The 14,389-nt window shown below is 42.6% G+C and overlaps 1 protein-coding gene across 7 annotated transcripts in view; it reads right to left on the bottom strand.

Annotated features, from left to right (window-relative positions):
- LOC105487544 (phosphodiesterase 10A) overlaps positions 1-14,389 on the bottom strand; it is a 661,304-nt gene that overhangs the window by 261,953 nt on the left and 384,962 nt on the right. For 2 of the 7 annotated variants that reach the window (XM_011751005.3, XM_011751007.3), the window contains exon 1: positions 3,085-7,728. The exons of 4 other annotated variants lie outside the window; for them this stretch is intronic. Coding sequence is in view for 1 of the 3 variants with exons in the window: in XM_011751007.3 (XP_011749309.1) it covers positions 3,085-3,100 (16 nt within the window). In the remaining 2 variants the exon portion in view is untranslated. Of the gene's footprint in view, positions 1-3,084; positions 7,729-14,389 lie in introns of those variants that run through there. One more of the 7 variants, XM_071096235.1, reaches the window with a different exon arrangement.

Genomic DNA, 14,389 nt, shown 5'->3' with positions numbered 1-14,389 from the left:
TGCTCTTTCTTCCTTCTGCTTGAAACTTGTTACCAGCTGTCCATCTGGCTCACCTGCTCTAAATTTTTGCTCAAATTTTACCTTTTGGTGCAGCCTTCCCTGCCCATGTTAATTAAAACGGTAACTGCCCTTCACTGCTTCTTCTCCATAACACTTATCAGCAATCTGACACACCACATATTTTCCTGATTTATTTCTGTCTTATCCCTCCTCTCCTTTAATGCAGGTATCCTGGAGGAAAGTGATTTTATTTTAATCGGTTCCTTCACTGCTGTATTCCCAATTCCTAAAAAAGTTCTTGGCACATAGTAGACACCTGATATCTGTTATATAAATAAATACATGATAAACCCACACATACAGACCATGGATTAAGAAAATTATCCTGTGGATTAAGTTTTTTTTATACTCACTTTCTTCTAATATAGAGTACTAAAAGCCAAATCAGGTTTTAATGGAGAACTAGTCACAAAGTTATCTCAATTCTCAAATCGTATGTAGAAAAGTAAGCCGATGAGTCTTTGGCTGTATTTGCACCCAAGCATTTTCCTATGTAAAACTCAGGTTTTGGTCACAAAAATGGTTTCTCCCTTTAAGCTAACTGGGTTGATTGTTAAAGTGACATATGTATGATATTAAATGTGACCAATAAATAGAAGGAAATCCTCAAATATGTCCAAACGTAGCACACAAACAAAGACTTATATGCATTTTACAGGACAGAAAAAAACAAACCCACTTTAGAAACAGGATGACTACTTTACATGTTCCAGTTAATTCTTTTCCAGATAGCTTAATAGCTATGGACAAGATCTCAGCAACATCAAACTGCCGCAGACAGGAGAAAAGCTGGATGATACTAGATTTACTCACAGTTTTTGTTGTGTCCTTCATAGGCCCTTAAGTCCCACTTATATATAATGGAATGTAAATAGAAAGTAACAGAAAAAAGACTGTGAGGCTGGTAAAATGGAAAAGAAAAGAAATGGCAATCTGAGGTCAGCTGTGTGTGACCCACGTGTAAGACTGAGGTCGAACTTGTCTCCCTGTGAACAAAACACGGCAACAAGAGCTCCACTAGCACAGGTCACACTTTGGTCTCTGCTCACCTGAGGCACTCAATGCCACGAGTCAAGACAACAAACCACTCACAACTCTAATTTTAAGAGAGTCTTTTTCCACTTACTTTTTTGTTGAGGGAAAAAACCCCAAACCTGTCAGTTTGCCGATTAGGTTTTACAATACCAACATACATCTTAGCAGTTACTTAAGTATACCTGAGAATGGTGGAATTTATCACTACAAAGTTTGGAAGTATACTTTACTAATAGTATTTAATTTCTATTCTTCTTATTAACAGATCTTAGAGAGAGAGAGGGAGCACCAACAATATCAAGGAGATCTTAAAAACAGAATGTTTAAGAGTTACATGCAACACATAAGCAATTTTTTCAAAAAGAGAAGAAAGGAAAGGCATTTTTAGCAAAACTGTCTTTAAAATTTTCTAAACTTGGCCGGGCGCGGTGGCTCACGCCTGTAATCCCAGCACTTTGGGAGGCCAAGGTGGGCAGATCACGAGGGTCAGGAGATAGAGACCACAGTGAAACCCCGTCTCTACTAAAAATACAAAAAATTAGCCGGGCATGGTGGCGGCGCCTGTAGTCCCAGCTACTTGGGAGGCTGAGGCAGGAGAATGGCGTGAACCCGGGAGGCGGTGCTTGCAGTGAGCCGAGATCACGCCACTGCACTCCAGCCTGGGCGACAGAGCGAGACTCCGTCTCAAAAAAAAAAAAAAAAGAAAAAGAAAAAAAAAATTTTCTAAACTTAAAACACTTGTACAGAAGTTGTTTCATATCATGAAAAATGGGAGTTCATACCTTTCTTTATAATCAGGGTTCAAATGGCGCGGCCCCTACTGTGTGACCTTGGGCAGTGGACTTATCCTAAGGTTCAGATCTGTAAAATGGTGATATTAATAGTATCAATCTTATAAGGATTATCATGAAGACGAATAAGGATAATGCACATCAAATTCTTAATATGCCATCTGGAACATGGCAATTAATAAACGGTTCCTTGGGTTCTTCTATTAAACTCATACAATAGGTAGAATCACAAACTAATTTTCAAAGAAAAAAATCCATTACTCTTATAAATTTTCAAATAAATTAGGAAAATTTAAAACTAATAGCTCTGCACTGGGACCTGGAGGGCCCGCTCCTGCCAGCCACTGGGAGGCTGGCTATGGACCTGCCTTCTGTAAGATGAGGGGATGGGGTCAGGACTTCTGGCTCCTTGTACATGTCCAGTTTTCTCTATGGAATGCTCTCTTTTCTCTTTTCTACCCTACGCAGACTCCCTTTCCGGTCCTTCAGAAGAGGTGAGAAGCAGTCCTACTATTAGTACTTCCAGATCAGCCTTAACTCTAAGTTAGACATTCTCATATATTCGAATCTATCTCCCACTGGTAATTTCAGAGTTGCCATAAGACAGCTGTGAAGGAATTGTAAAGGAAATAATCCTAATGAATTGGATGCCAACTCCTCCACTACTGTGACTGCCAGCATTTCTGGCAAACAGTAAATGCTTTGCTGAAAACAAAAGCACACTAAAACAAGCAAACAAGACGAAGCAGACACAAAACGTAAGCCTTCACCTTTACAAGGCAAACAAATCTTTAGGCACAGTCCTTGCTCAATTCAACTCACTCCCTTGCAATAGGGGTGGCTCTTTCTCTGCTGCACGAATGCAGAGTGCCTGTATAGTTTCCTCTTCTTCAGTACTACCCTTTCCGAAGCCTCCTTCTGGCAAATTTCAGTTTTAGTTTTCATTTTCTCACCAGTCTCTCTCCTGACTTCTGGGAGTAATGAAAAGTCAGAGGAACCCCTAGAGTCACTGTTTCCATCACTTAACCCGTGTCAATTAGGAAAATACAAGGTATGCCTCAGTTACATTTTAGTATCATAAAGCTTCTTAGAGCGCCTCAGGGTCTTTAAACAGTGTTAATAGATTACCTGGTAAAACAGTAAGAACTTCATGAATATTTTTGTTATTATCATATGAGCAAGCAAGCACCCTCCTCACCATATAATGTTGCCATACCAGTTAACCGTCAACTGCTGCGTCACAGGCAGGAGTGGGAGTGCGTCTCTGGCCAACAGTACAGAGCTGGTGAGCGGGCCTCCACGGCCTCCTCCACAGCCTTCCTCCCCGGTTTGGCATCAGTTACATAGACTTGCCTAAGAACGCAGTCTTGCACACATCCTTAGATTACTTTCTTTCTACCTGGAGGCAAAGGTGACACACTGATGGGGTCTCCCATTGCCCAACTCTCAGGCCTAGGATTGGCCAACTGCCCTCCCAACAGATTCCAACTGCTCAAGGCTGAGTGCAAGCTGTTCCCTCTGGCGCCACTGACATCATAGTCCGACCCGGGAATCCTCACCACACTGCACCTCACACACCCCTCCCCAGCCAAAGGCTTTCATCTGTGTCAAATCAACACTTCCCACCCCAAATGAGAATCTGACACATTATAATCACCTTCACTCCTCCACCGAGGATCCCACGAACCACAGAAGACTCACTCGTTTTTCAGGGCTGCATGCTGGGGACACACTGCCAAAACAGGCTGCAGCCCTTCCAAGACGCTCACCACCCGGGAGAGGGAGCGTGGCCGGCCAGGGCAGGGCTCTGAAGGACGATTGTCCAGGAAAATGGAGTGAATGAGTTCTCTGTAAAGTCAGCTTTGAAGCTCAGAGTCCAACTGAACCCAATGAGAAAGTGGGTTGTCTTTTGAGAACGCTTGCTTCTTTCTGTTCAAGAAACCAAATTGTGTGTGTGTGGCTGCGCACGCATATACACATAGGCACGTCAATGTTCTAATGTGTCCTTCCATGTACAGGCTAGCATATATTTCTTCACTGTTGCACAGCCAAGCCTTTTCCTCGCTCACTTTCACCCCAGCAGCATCCAGCCATTTTTTCCGGCATTAACTTCCTCACTTGATGTTTCTCTCTGAGTCTCACTGAGCTTTCGCACCAGCAGATTTACATCTGCAGCTGTCCTCAGCAGCCTTTCACTCCCACAGTATGTGCTGTATAATGGCCTTGAGACTGCTTTATCAAGGACACAAGGTAATTGCCCTCAGCAGGACCTGAAGGACCTGCTAAGTTCCTTTTAACTACTCGGACATGATTGTATCAAGCAAAGTCAGACAGTAGTATTTTCAAAAATTGCTCCTGCTCTCTTCCCTCCATTCCTGACTCACAAATAAGCACCGAATTCTTTAAACATATCTGATGCTGGAAGCAAGATTAGCTAAGTCCAGTGCTCAAAGGTTTAAATATGTTATATGGTTTGGCTGTGTCCCCACCCAAATCTCAACTTGAATTGTATCTCCCAGAATTCCCAAGTGTTGTGGGTGGGACCCAGGGGGAGATCATTGAATCATGGGAGCTGGTCTTTCCCAAGCTGGTCTTTCCCATGCTACTCTCGTGATAGAGAATGAGTCTCATGAAATCTGATGGGTTTTTCAGGGGTTTCCACTTTTGCTGCTTCTTCATTTTTTCTTTTGCTACTACCATGTAAGAAGTGTCTTTCACCTACTGCTATGATTCTGGGGCCTCCCCAGCCACATGGAACTGAAAGTCCAATTAAACTACTTTTTCTTCCCAGTCTCGGGTATGCCTTTATCAGCAGTGTGAAAATGGACTAATATAATATGATTAAAGTATTTTTTCTCTAGCTACCCAAATATAACAATTACATTTTTTACAGTTTTATATTACACATAATTTGCTAACATTTATTGAGTGCCTGCTGTGTACTACGCAGTGTTTTATGTGACTTAGTGACATTGTAATATGAAATACTTCTACCAGCCCTATGAGGTAGATAAATGAAAGAACTGGTAGACTCCCATACTTTTAAGATCCAATTGCCCTGTCCTTTAAATTCCTTTCACAGAGTAATTATTTTCAAGATTTCCTAGTCTTTAGATGCCACAGCCCCCTAAAGTTTTCATGTTAAGAACTTGCTAACAGATAACTACTTAGTGTTTCTCAAAATTTACATAGATTAGTCAGGGAGGTTCTCTTCTGCTTTCTGAAATTTTCATTTATTTGCTCTTAGGTACATTAAAGAATCATTAGGGTCCCCCATGCCTATCCAATTAATTCATTATAGTTTATAATTATGTAGCCTCCTCTCAAAGCCCCTAAAAATAAAGAGTCCCATAACAGAAGAGCCTCATCTACCACCGCAACATCTCATCCCACCCTGTCCTGTTGGCAACAATTATTGTTCTATGCTAGATGACAGAAAGCCATGGGAAAAATCCTTTTTGTAACCAATATATTTAAAACAGACACTAAGATCAGGATATACTAAGCAAAACAGGTTAGTAAGTTTGTCCTTGGGTCAGAGTCTTTTCATTCAGTCCTTTTCTCCACGGTCCCACTTTCCGTTTCTCTTTTCACTAGCCCCCAGCCTCAGCATCCTCCATGGGCTTGGACAGTGACAGCAGAAAGTGGGGCCATAAATCAATCAAGTAAGGCATGCTGCAAACTCAGGCAGAGGTGGGCCTTGGCCCACCCCAATCTTTCTCATGCCTCTTTCTCAACCAAGTGCCCTAGGAGGCAGCTACCAGCCCATGCGAGTGGGCTTTGGGGAATAATCCACATGTCTCCTTTCAGTCTCTCCCAGGGGAACTTCGATTCCAGAGAAAGAAGTGTAGCACCAGAGTGCCCTTCCACATGTGCAATTTCAGTCACTGTAGAAACTGAGTGGGAACAGCATTTTTGGGCAGGAAGCTAAGTTTTAGGGCCCAGCATGTGGACAGGCCCCTTCCAAGGTCCTGGGAATGACCTCAGCGATGAGTTCACATTATCACGTTTTTGGGAAATTTGAAAACATAAGGTACTTTTGTATTCTTTTCCATAAGTAGGGCACCCATATGATAAAAAGATCAAGCCCCCAAAAATCCAGCGGTCCTAAATCATATCTTGTACAGGTGTGAGGCTCAGGAGGGTCCCTCATGCCTACCTACTTGATGGGTTTGTAAGTAGACAGCCTCCTCTCAAAGTCCCTAAAAACAAAGAGTACTATCACTGAAGAGCCTCATCTACCACTGCAACATTTCGTCCCATTCTGTCCTGTTGGCAATAATTATTGGTCTATGCTAGACAGACTACATAAAATCTAACCTAGTTTGTATTACATTTTCTTCATGTAACATCAGAAGTTCTTTTCCTCACAATATGAAAGCAAAATTAGGTTAAATTTTAGAAGAGGGAAAATAAGAAGTGAAAATATGTTTTATTTTAAAAACAACAGGAAAAGTAGTTACTAATGATGCACACATTCTTTTCAAATATATCTGGAACCAACTTTGACAAGCTATGGGCATCTTTTAGAAACTATATTGTCCAAAGATTCTGCATCAGTAAGTGTAGACTAGGGGCCATGAAACTCCTCCATACGATTCTATCATCCAGTCATGTTGAGGAACCTCTGCAGGAGACGTCTGCAGTTCTATCCCCTAGCAACTCTTTAAAAACTCACTGGTGCTTTATCATATTTTAGCATTGTCCTTTAGCCATATAAGGTCAAGGCCACTGTAATACACATGTTTGTAAGCAGGAAAGAGTGAAAACATAGAATCAGAGAAATAACATTTAACAGCAAAAATGACACTTCTAACAATTCATTTTGTAGTTGAAAGGCACCATAGTGAAAACATAGGAAATAGCCATAATAAAAGGCTTCTGAGTAATAGAGGAAAGTCTTCCAGAAAGCATTCGGTTCTTAAGATATATTGTTATTTCCTGAGGTACCCTTTAAGTCTCTCCTAAGTGGCTCAGGTGAAAGGCCCCGCCGAGAATCTAGGAGGGGGCAGTGTCCCAGTGAGGCCTCTGGGGAGGGCCCATGCTCTGTGTCCCGTGCACAGAGCGACTGCACCATAGTCATAGGCACGATGACCCCTAATGGTATTGACAATGGAGAGAAAGGGGGCAAGTTCAATGACGTATGTGTTATTTCTGAAGTTGGTATTTTTTACAACGACAAAAAATCGGCACTAACTTAAATATGTATCCACTAGGGAATGGATGAATAAAAGGTGATATATGCAACAACTGAATGCTCGCCCTCAATCTGCTGAAACAGGAACGAAAACCACGGGACTGATCATCCAAACTGGAGCTATTTCCACTTGTCTAACCCAATGCTTACAAATCATGCTCTTTCTAGGACACATAGAAAATGTAACAATCAGACACGCACATAAAGAAAATACTTAGGATTCACCAAGAAAAACATATAACAAAGCAACAGGGAGGTCTTCCTCTGCCACCAAGTCTAAAACTTAGGTTCTATCCTAGCACCCATTTCTTCTCATTTGTAATCTTTATCAGCAAATGTATTTTGTCAGTAAACTCTTAACAGTAAATTTCTTTATGACTATTCATTTAATTGTATTCATGGGTCTGCAGTAAAGCACTGGGAGGTTAGGGACCATTGTATCCCCAAGGATAATACAGCCAGCACCTGGCAAACAGCAGACCCCTACCCTGCCATAAATACTTTCAATAAGTGAATCATTGAACATAGTTTCAAGCACCATTCACATTTTGATACCTTACAAATACTCAGCTCCAGTTCATCCTCCTGGTACAGCTGAGTAGCTGACATCAGCCCCTTCTGGTCCGGCTGACTAGCTGACATGCCCACATGAGTGTCCACAAGTTACCTGAGAAGCTACATGCACAAGACTCCATTTACTCTCAAAAAAAAAAAAAAAAAAAAAAAAAGGTGTTACTATACTGTCTTTTTTTTTTTTTTTTTGACGAGGTTTCACCGGGTTAGCCAGGATGGTCTCGATCTCCTGACCTCGTGATCCGCCCATCTCAGCCTCCCAAAGTGCTGGGATTACAGGCTTGAGCCAACGCGCCTGGCCACTATACTGTCAAAAGCATACAGAGATAGCTACACAAGAGCGTCCTGGATAACATTACTTGTAAAAGTAGATATAAAGAAATAACCGGAAGCCTCCTACATGGAATGGGATACAACTTACCCTTTTACACTAAGGTGTAAAGCAGATCTCTTAGGTGCTTCAGTGGAAGGCTGGAGGGCTGCTTGCGCTATGTTACTAAACACAAAAGGAAGCTGCTAAGGGTACCATTCTGTTTAAGATGATCATTACACACACATGTGGCTTTCAATGTAGAGGAAAAAAATTAACAGGGTCTTATGTGGGTGGTGGAATTTCTTAGCTTACTTTGAAGACTTTCCACATTGTTTGAGTTTTTCAAGTGAATAATTCCTACACAGAAAGCTGGACAGTTAGAAAACAAAACAATAAACTTTCTCTATTCTCAAACTGTATTACAAACAACTCTCCAGTCACCAAATCAGAAGTGTGGTAGCTCTCCTGAACCCCCTTCGTTGCCTCATTCATTACATTTCATCACGGGAATATGTCTCATGAAATTTCATTGCTTCATTTTGCTCATACCTGTTCTCTTTCCATCTCCTCTGCCTGAATTTAGGCCTTCATCATCCCTCTCTACAGCAGTCCACAAGCTGGCTTCCTTTCTTTCATCTGTGACTCCTGCCAATCCTTGACATTGTTTCCATGCTTCTGGAACCCATATTAAAAAACAAAACAGGCCGGGCGCGGTGGCTCAGGCCTGTAATCCCAGCACTTTGGGAGGCCGAGGCGGGTGGACCACGAGGTCAGGAGATCGAGACCATCCTGGCCAACATGGTGAAACCCCGTCTCTATTAAAAATACAAAAAATTGGCCGGGCGCGGTGGCTCAAGCCTGTAATCCCAGCACTTTGGGAGGCCGAGGCGGGTGGATCACGAGGTCAGGAGATCGAGACTATCCTGGCTAACATGGTGAAACCCCGTCTCTACTAAAAAATACAAAAAACTAGCCGGGCGTGGTGGCGGGCGCCTGTAGTCTCAGCTACTTGGGAGGCTGAGGCGGGAGAATGGCGTGAACCCGGGAGGCGGAGCTTGCAGTGAGCCGAGATCACGCCACTGCACTCCAGCCTGGGAGACACAGCGAGACTCCGTCTCAAAAAAAATAAATAAATAAAAATAAAAATAAAAATACAAAAAATTAGCCGGGCGAGGTGGCGGCGCCTGTAGTCCCAGCTACTCGGGAGGCTGAGGCAGGAGAATGGCGGGAACCCGGGAGGCGGAGCTTGCAGTGAGCCGAGATGGCGCCGCTCACTCCCGCCTGGGCGACAGAGCGAAACTCCGTCTCAAAAAACAAACAAACAAACAAACAAAAGCCACACAGCTCGGAAAGAGCCCTTCCACTCATTCTGAATGGCCTGTGCAGTCGCGTTCAAGCGGCTGGGGCTGCCTGTGGCACCTGCACAGCACATCTCCCACCATTTCTCCCACAGCGCTCCGCATTGTTCTAAAAATAAAGTTTCCTGTAGTTCCAATGTTTCACGGTTTGTTCATGCTATTTCTCTTAACCTGGAATGTATTGCCCTTGTCCTCCAGTCAGAGTAGAATTACTTCTGTTTAAGAACTCAAGTCAAACACCACCTCCTCCTCCACATCACTTTTCTGCTCCTTTTCCCTCAAGCAAGTCTCTGGCTCCTTCCTTTGTGCTCTCAGTGAATCTTCCACTGAAGCCACAGGGAAGCCACACACAAACTGTCATTTGTGGCAGGCTGTTAAGTGCCTAGGGCTTCAAATGCTTTGGCACATGCAGTGCTACTACTGTTTTGAGGTAGCTGGCTGTCGACATCTTATAGAAGTTAGAAATGTCCCCATTTTTGGAATAGAAGACGGAAAGGTTGGAGAGTGGGGAGAGAGACACTTGTCCAAGACCACATAATGAAAAAGACAGGTTTTGATTCTAAATCTTTCTAGCATCCACTGTGCTCTACAACCTATATTAATATGTCATTGTACTCACTTGCTTGAATTTCTCCTTCTCCCTATAATATCCTTATTTTCTCATGGACAGGGATTATTTCTGATTCATCTTTTGATCCTCAGACCTAGTACAGAGCTAGGCACACAGCAGGTGCGTGGGGATGTGGTGTTGAGTAATGCAGCCAAGGGAGCTGGGGAGAGTGCAGTCATTAGGAGTCACCCAGTCTGACCTTGAGCAAATTATTAACATCGCGAACAAGCAAAAAAACATAAATAAAGCACCAGCCACACAGTGTGGGACACAGTAAGTTCTCAAAAATACTACCAACAATTACAGTAACACTGAGGAAAGAGAAGCTCATTAGAGGGGCATGTGTCAGTCCGTCAGAGCTAAGTGTTGCTGAAGTAATAAACTATCCCAAGATCTTAGTAACTGAAAACACCCAGGATTGGTTTTTCACTCACTGTCCACATCCATGAAGTTCGGAGGAGTCTCCTTCCTCTACTTTGTAATCACTCAGGAACGCAAGACCAAATGCCACATGGAACAGCACTGGCTACCACCGCAGCAGGGGATGGGAGCGTAGGAAAGTGTGCATTGCCTATTAAAGACTTCCACAAGTCAGTAATACACCTCACTTCCTTCCACCTGCTATTGATCAAAGCAACTCACATCATAAACTTGGATTCTTACCTCATACCCAGGAGAAAAACCAGAAAGACCACATCACTAATGACTACAGTGGGAACAGAGAAACATATCTTAAGAGTAGGGAAGTGTACCCGGTACAGCAAGTAGGAGAAAGGCTTCGGGTAGGCACAAAAATTGTAAAAAATGTCAACAGATAAAACAGTAAGTCAGGTATGAGGAAAATCATCTGCAGCTTGGTGGGACTGGACCATGGAGTGCGTGCAGTACGTGCAGGAGCCTAGGTGGAAGAACAGGCTGAGTCAGGTTGTTAAGGACTTTTCTGCTCTATTACTAATCATAAGAGGGGTGGGAGCCCAGAGGATCAACATGATAATATCTGTTACTGAATAGGATCACTCTGGCAACAACTTAGGGCTCTTCATATTCCAATATAATATATACATTTATCCTAATATACTTATTCTGTTGTTACCTTGTCATTATCTAGTTTCTTGCTTCCCAACTTGGAAGAAGTTTTGTTAAAAATGCTTGCAGAATACTTACTTCACTTTAAAAAAGAACGTACTGAACTTTCAGAAATCCACTGACTGCAGGGCCTGACGGTGCTAATGATGCACAGGTCTCCTCTGCACAAGGAGCATGTATGACACACCCAATGTCTTGAGTTAATGTGGATAGCAATGCTTTAGCTGCAATTACACCCGTGCACAGCATAATGATGTTTTGGTCAACAAGGGACCAAAGATATATGAGATGGTCCCATAATATTATAACGAAACTTAAAAATATTTATTGACTGATGATGCGGTAGCCTTCCTAATGGTATAGCACAACATGTTATCTTTTTAATGTTCAGATATACTTGGCATACACAAATATTTACCACTGGGTTACAGGTGCCTGCAGTATTCAGTACAGTCACATGCTGCATAGGGATGGCAGCCTGGGAGCATCAGGCCACACACAGAGCCTAGGCGTGTGGCGGGCTGTACCATCTAAGTTTGCTAAGTGCACTCAGCGATACACAATGAGGACGTCACCTAGTGATGCCTGTCTCGGAAGGTATCTCCACTGTTAAGTGACACATAACTGTATTTAAATATCAAGACAACAGTTTCAGAGCCTGACGCTGGGCAGCTGCAGCGTGAAAAGAGTTTCATGTATGTGAAATGTGTCTCTAAATGAGTTGGATAACATTTTGGAGATTCATTCAGTTTATAAGGATGAAATGCAGCACACTTTTAACGGCATCGACTTTAGACAGCTCTCCATCACCTGTGTATCTGCTATCATCCAGAATCCAGATCTGATGTTCAAGCGGGCCCTGAAATCCCCGTCAACGTCAGTGTCACCCCATCACACCCAAGTCTCTGGTCCTCAGCTGGGTTTGCAGAGCACAGAAGGGGAATGACCCACATGAGTCTGTGCTGCATGATGAGATGATGCCACAGTGTCCCTCCCAGGACTCATATTACTATTCTATGAACAGTTATTTTAATGAGAGTATTGCTTTTGCTCCCATAAATGAAAACTTGCAGAACTTTTTAATACAATGCCCAGCTTGAAGGCAATGAGCCCATTGTGGTGGCCAACCTCATGGACACCTCTCCTCTCCTTTAAATGCCTTAAGAAGAAGTGGCCTTCAAAACTTTTCTGTCAAGTTCCACCTCTATTTATGAGAAACCATAAAACAATAGAAAGATCACATTGCACAAGGAATCAGAAAATCTTTTTCTGGTTCAAGTCCCTGTCCTTAAATTCCCATGTGAACTTTAGCAACCGGCCTAAGTTCTCTGCAAATTACCTCACCTCAGCTCTCCTCTCTATAAAATAAGGAACACTACTAGTCTACCTTAAGAGACTTCCAATCGGGAGAGCTGCGGGCCTACGTCAGCGTTAAAGCAAATCCTAATGCTATTCCTAGCCCTTGCTTCTGCTTGTCTCTCTCAAAATAGTGTTTCTTTCCACTGAATAAAATTCCAATATGTTTGTTTTTCAAAAGATCCTTTTGACTGCAAGAAACAAAAGCCTAATTCATACTAACAAGCAAAAAACCAAAAGGTAATTTATTGACCCATGAAGGAGTCACCTGGACCTGTGGCAAACTGTATATGAAAAGGAACTACATGATTGTTGTACTAAGCCATTGAGAATTTCATAGCACTTGTTACTGAATGGGAACCTCACCTGTCCTGACTGATAAGCTGACTTCTTTCCAGGACTGAAAACATATCCTCCCCTGCTTACCAACCACAGTGAAATGTGAGAACTGCTTCTCCAGGTTGTCCTCCTGCCAGGCCTGAGGAAGGGCTCTGATGAGCCTTACCGTGGTGGAATCCCAGACCTCAATGAGTGGATACAACCATGTACCAGGCCCACACCACGTGCCTTCCAAAGCGCCATGAGATCTGAGGCTGTGCCCAGAAGGAGCGGGGAAAGCTGAATGGAGTGTGAATAAGCAATAATGGCTACCGTCCAGAGAATTCTCTGTCTCTCAACTAAACCTCTGAGCAGTCAATCACCTGCTAAGCCTATCGGCATTCCTGCTGTAGCCATTACACATTTTCATTTCCTTGAAAACACACAGGAAAATCCTTCATATACACAAATACAATTTTCTGTAAGAAAATCTGACACAATGTTTGGATTAAACAAGTTATATTTATTGTATACAACCATAAGTATAATGAAGATAATGTACTGTTTAGGTTTGATCTCCTTCATTCAGAAACAACTCTCTTATCCAGCCAGTGAAGCAATTACCCAAATTCAATTTGAAAAGTATACTGTCATCAGTAATAACTTCAAACAACTTCACTGGTTGCCAGTACTGGACACCACCTTTCCCTGCTTCTTTTACACACTTCACACATCCTCATCTCCCTCGTGATGAAACACATATGTTACCTACATGCAAAAGACAACTCAAATTTCACTTAGGGTTTAAAAAAAATCACTGTATAGTGAACAATCATTATTAACGACTAATATCTACAGAAGCCCATCCATGCTAACCTGCCTTTCATAAATGGTATCTAGACCAAATGAGATTTATATCGCTCAGAGAGTAAGAGAAAGTATGTTTTTGATGGAAATATTTGCTATTCTCCTATCACTCTAAACTGTGGCAACCCTAGGGGAGGATCTTTTCTTTCATCCCCTTCCCCAACCCAACAAAATGTAAGCAAACATCAGGTACGCTCTGCTCCTTAATCCCACACACTTTTACAACAGTCCTCACTTTAGAAAATGATGTGAGAAATAAACACGTATTTTTTTTTTCTCTTGAGACACAATCTCACTCTGTCACCAAGGCTGGAGTGCGGTGGCATGATCTTGGCTCACCACAACCTCTGCCTCCCGGGTTCAAGCAATTCTCCTGCCTCAGCCTCCGAGTAACTGGGATTACAGGCGCCCGCCACTACGCCCGGCTAATTTTTGTATTTTCAGTAGAGAAGGGGTTTCACCATGTTGGCCAGGCTGGTCTCAAAAGCCTGACCTTAGGTGATCCACGCACACTGCCTCCCAAAGTGCTGGGATCACCGCCGTGAGCCACTGCGCCTGGACATATTTTTGTCTCATGTTGAGATGAATACAAATTAAAGTATACTTCAAGAAACAGTACTAAAATAATGCAAGACATATCTTTCCAGCAAGAATGTCTCACCTCACCACATGTCTTTCTTAACTATAAACATATCTAAGTATCAACACAGCAAAAACCAGAATCTTAGTGTTTTAATAGGGCATAAATTCAAAAATGTGATTCATAAATAACATAAGAACTATTAGTGAGTTCTTTAACATTTGGAGTCAGTAACAATGTTTATA

Source organism: Macaca nemestrina, chromosome 5 (genome assembly GCF_043159975.1).
Source record: "Macaca nemestrina isolate mMacNem1 chromosome 5, mMacNem.hap1, whole genome shotgun sequence".
Lineage (NCBI taxonomy): Eukaryota > Metazoa > Chordata > Mammalia > Primates > Cercopithecidae > Macaca > Macaca nemestrina.
Note: the sequence above shows the minus strand (reverse complement) of the source record. Positions and strands in the feature narration are given on the sequence as shown.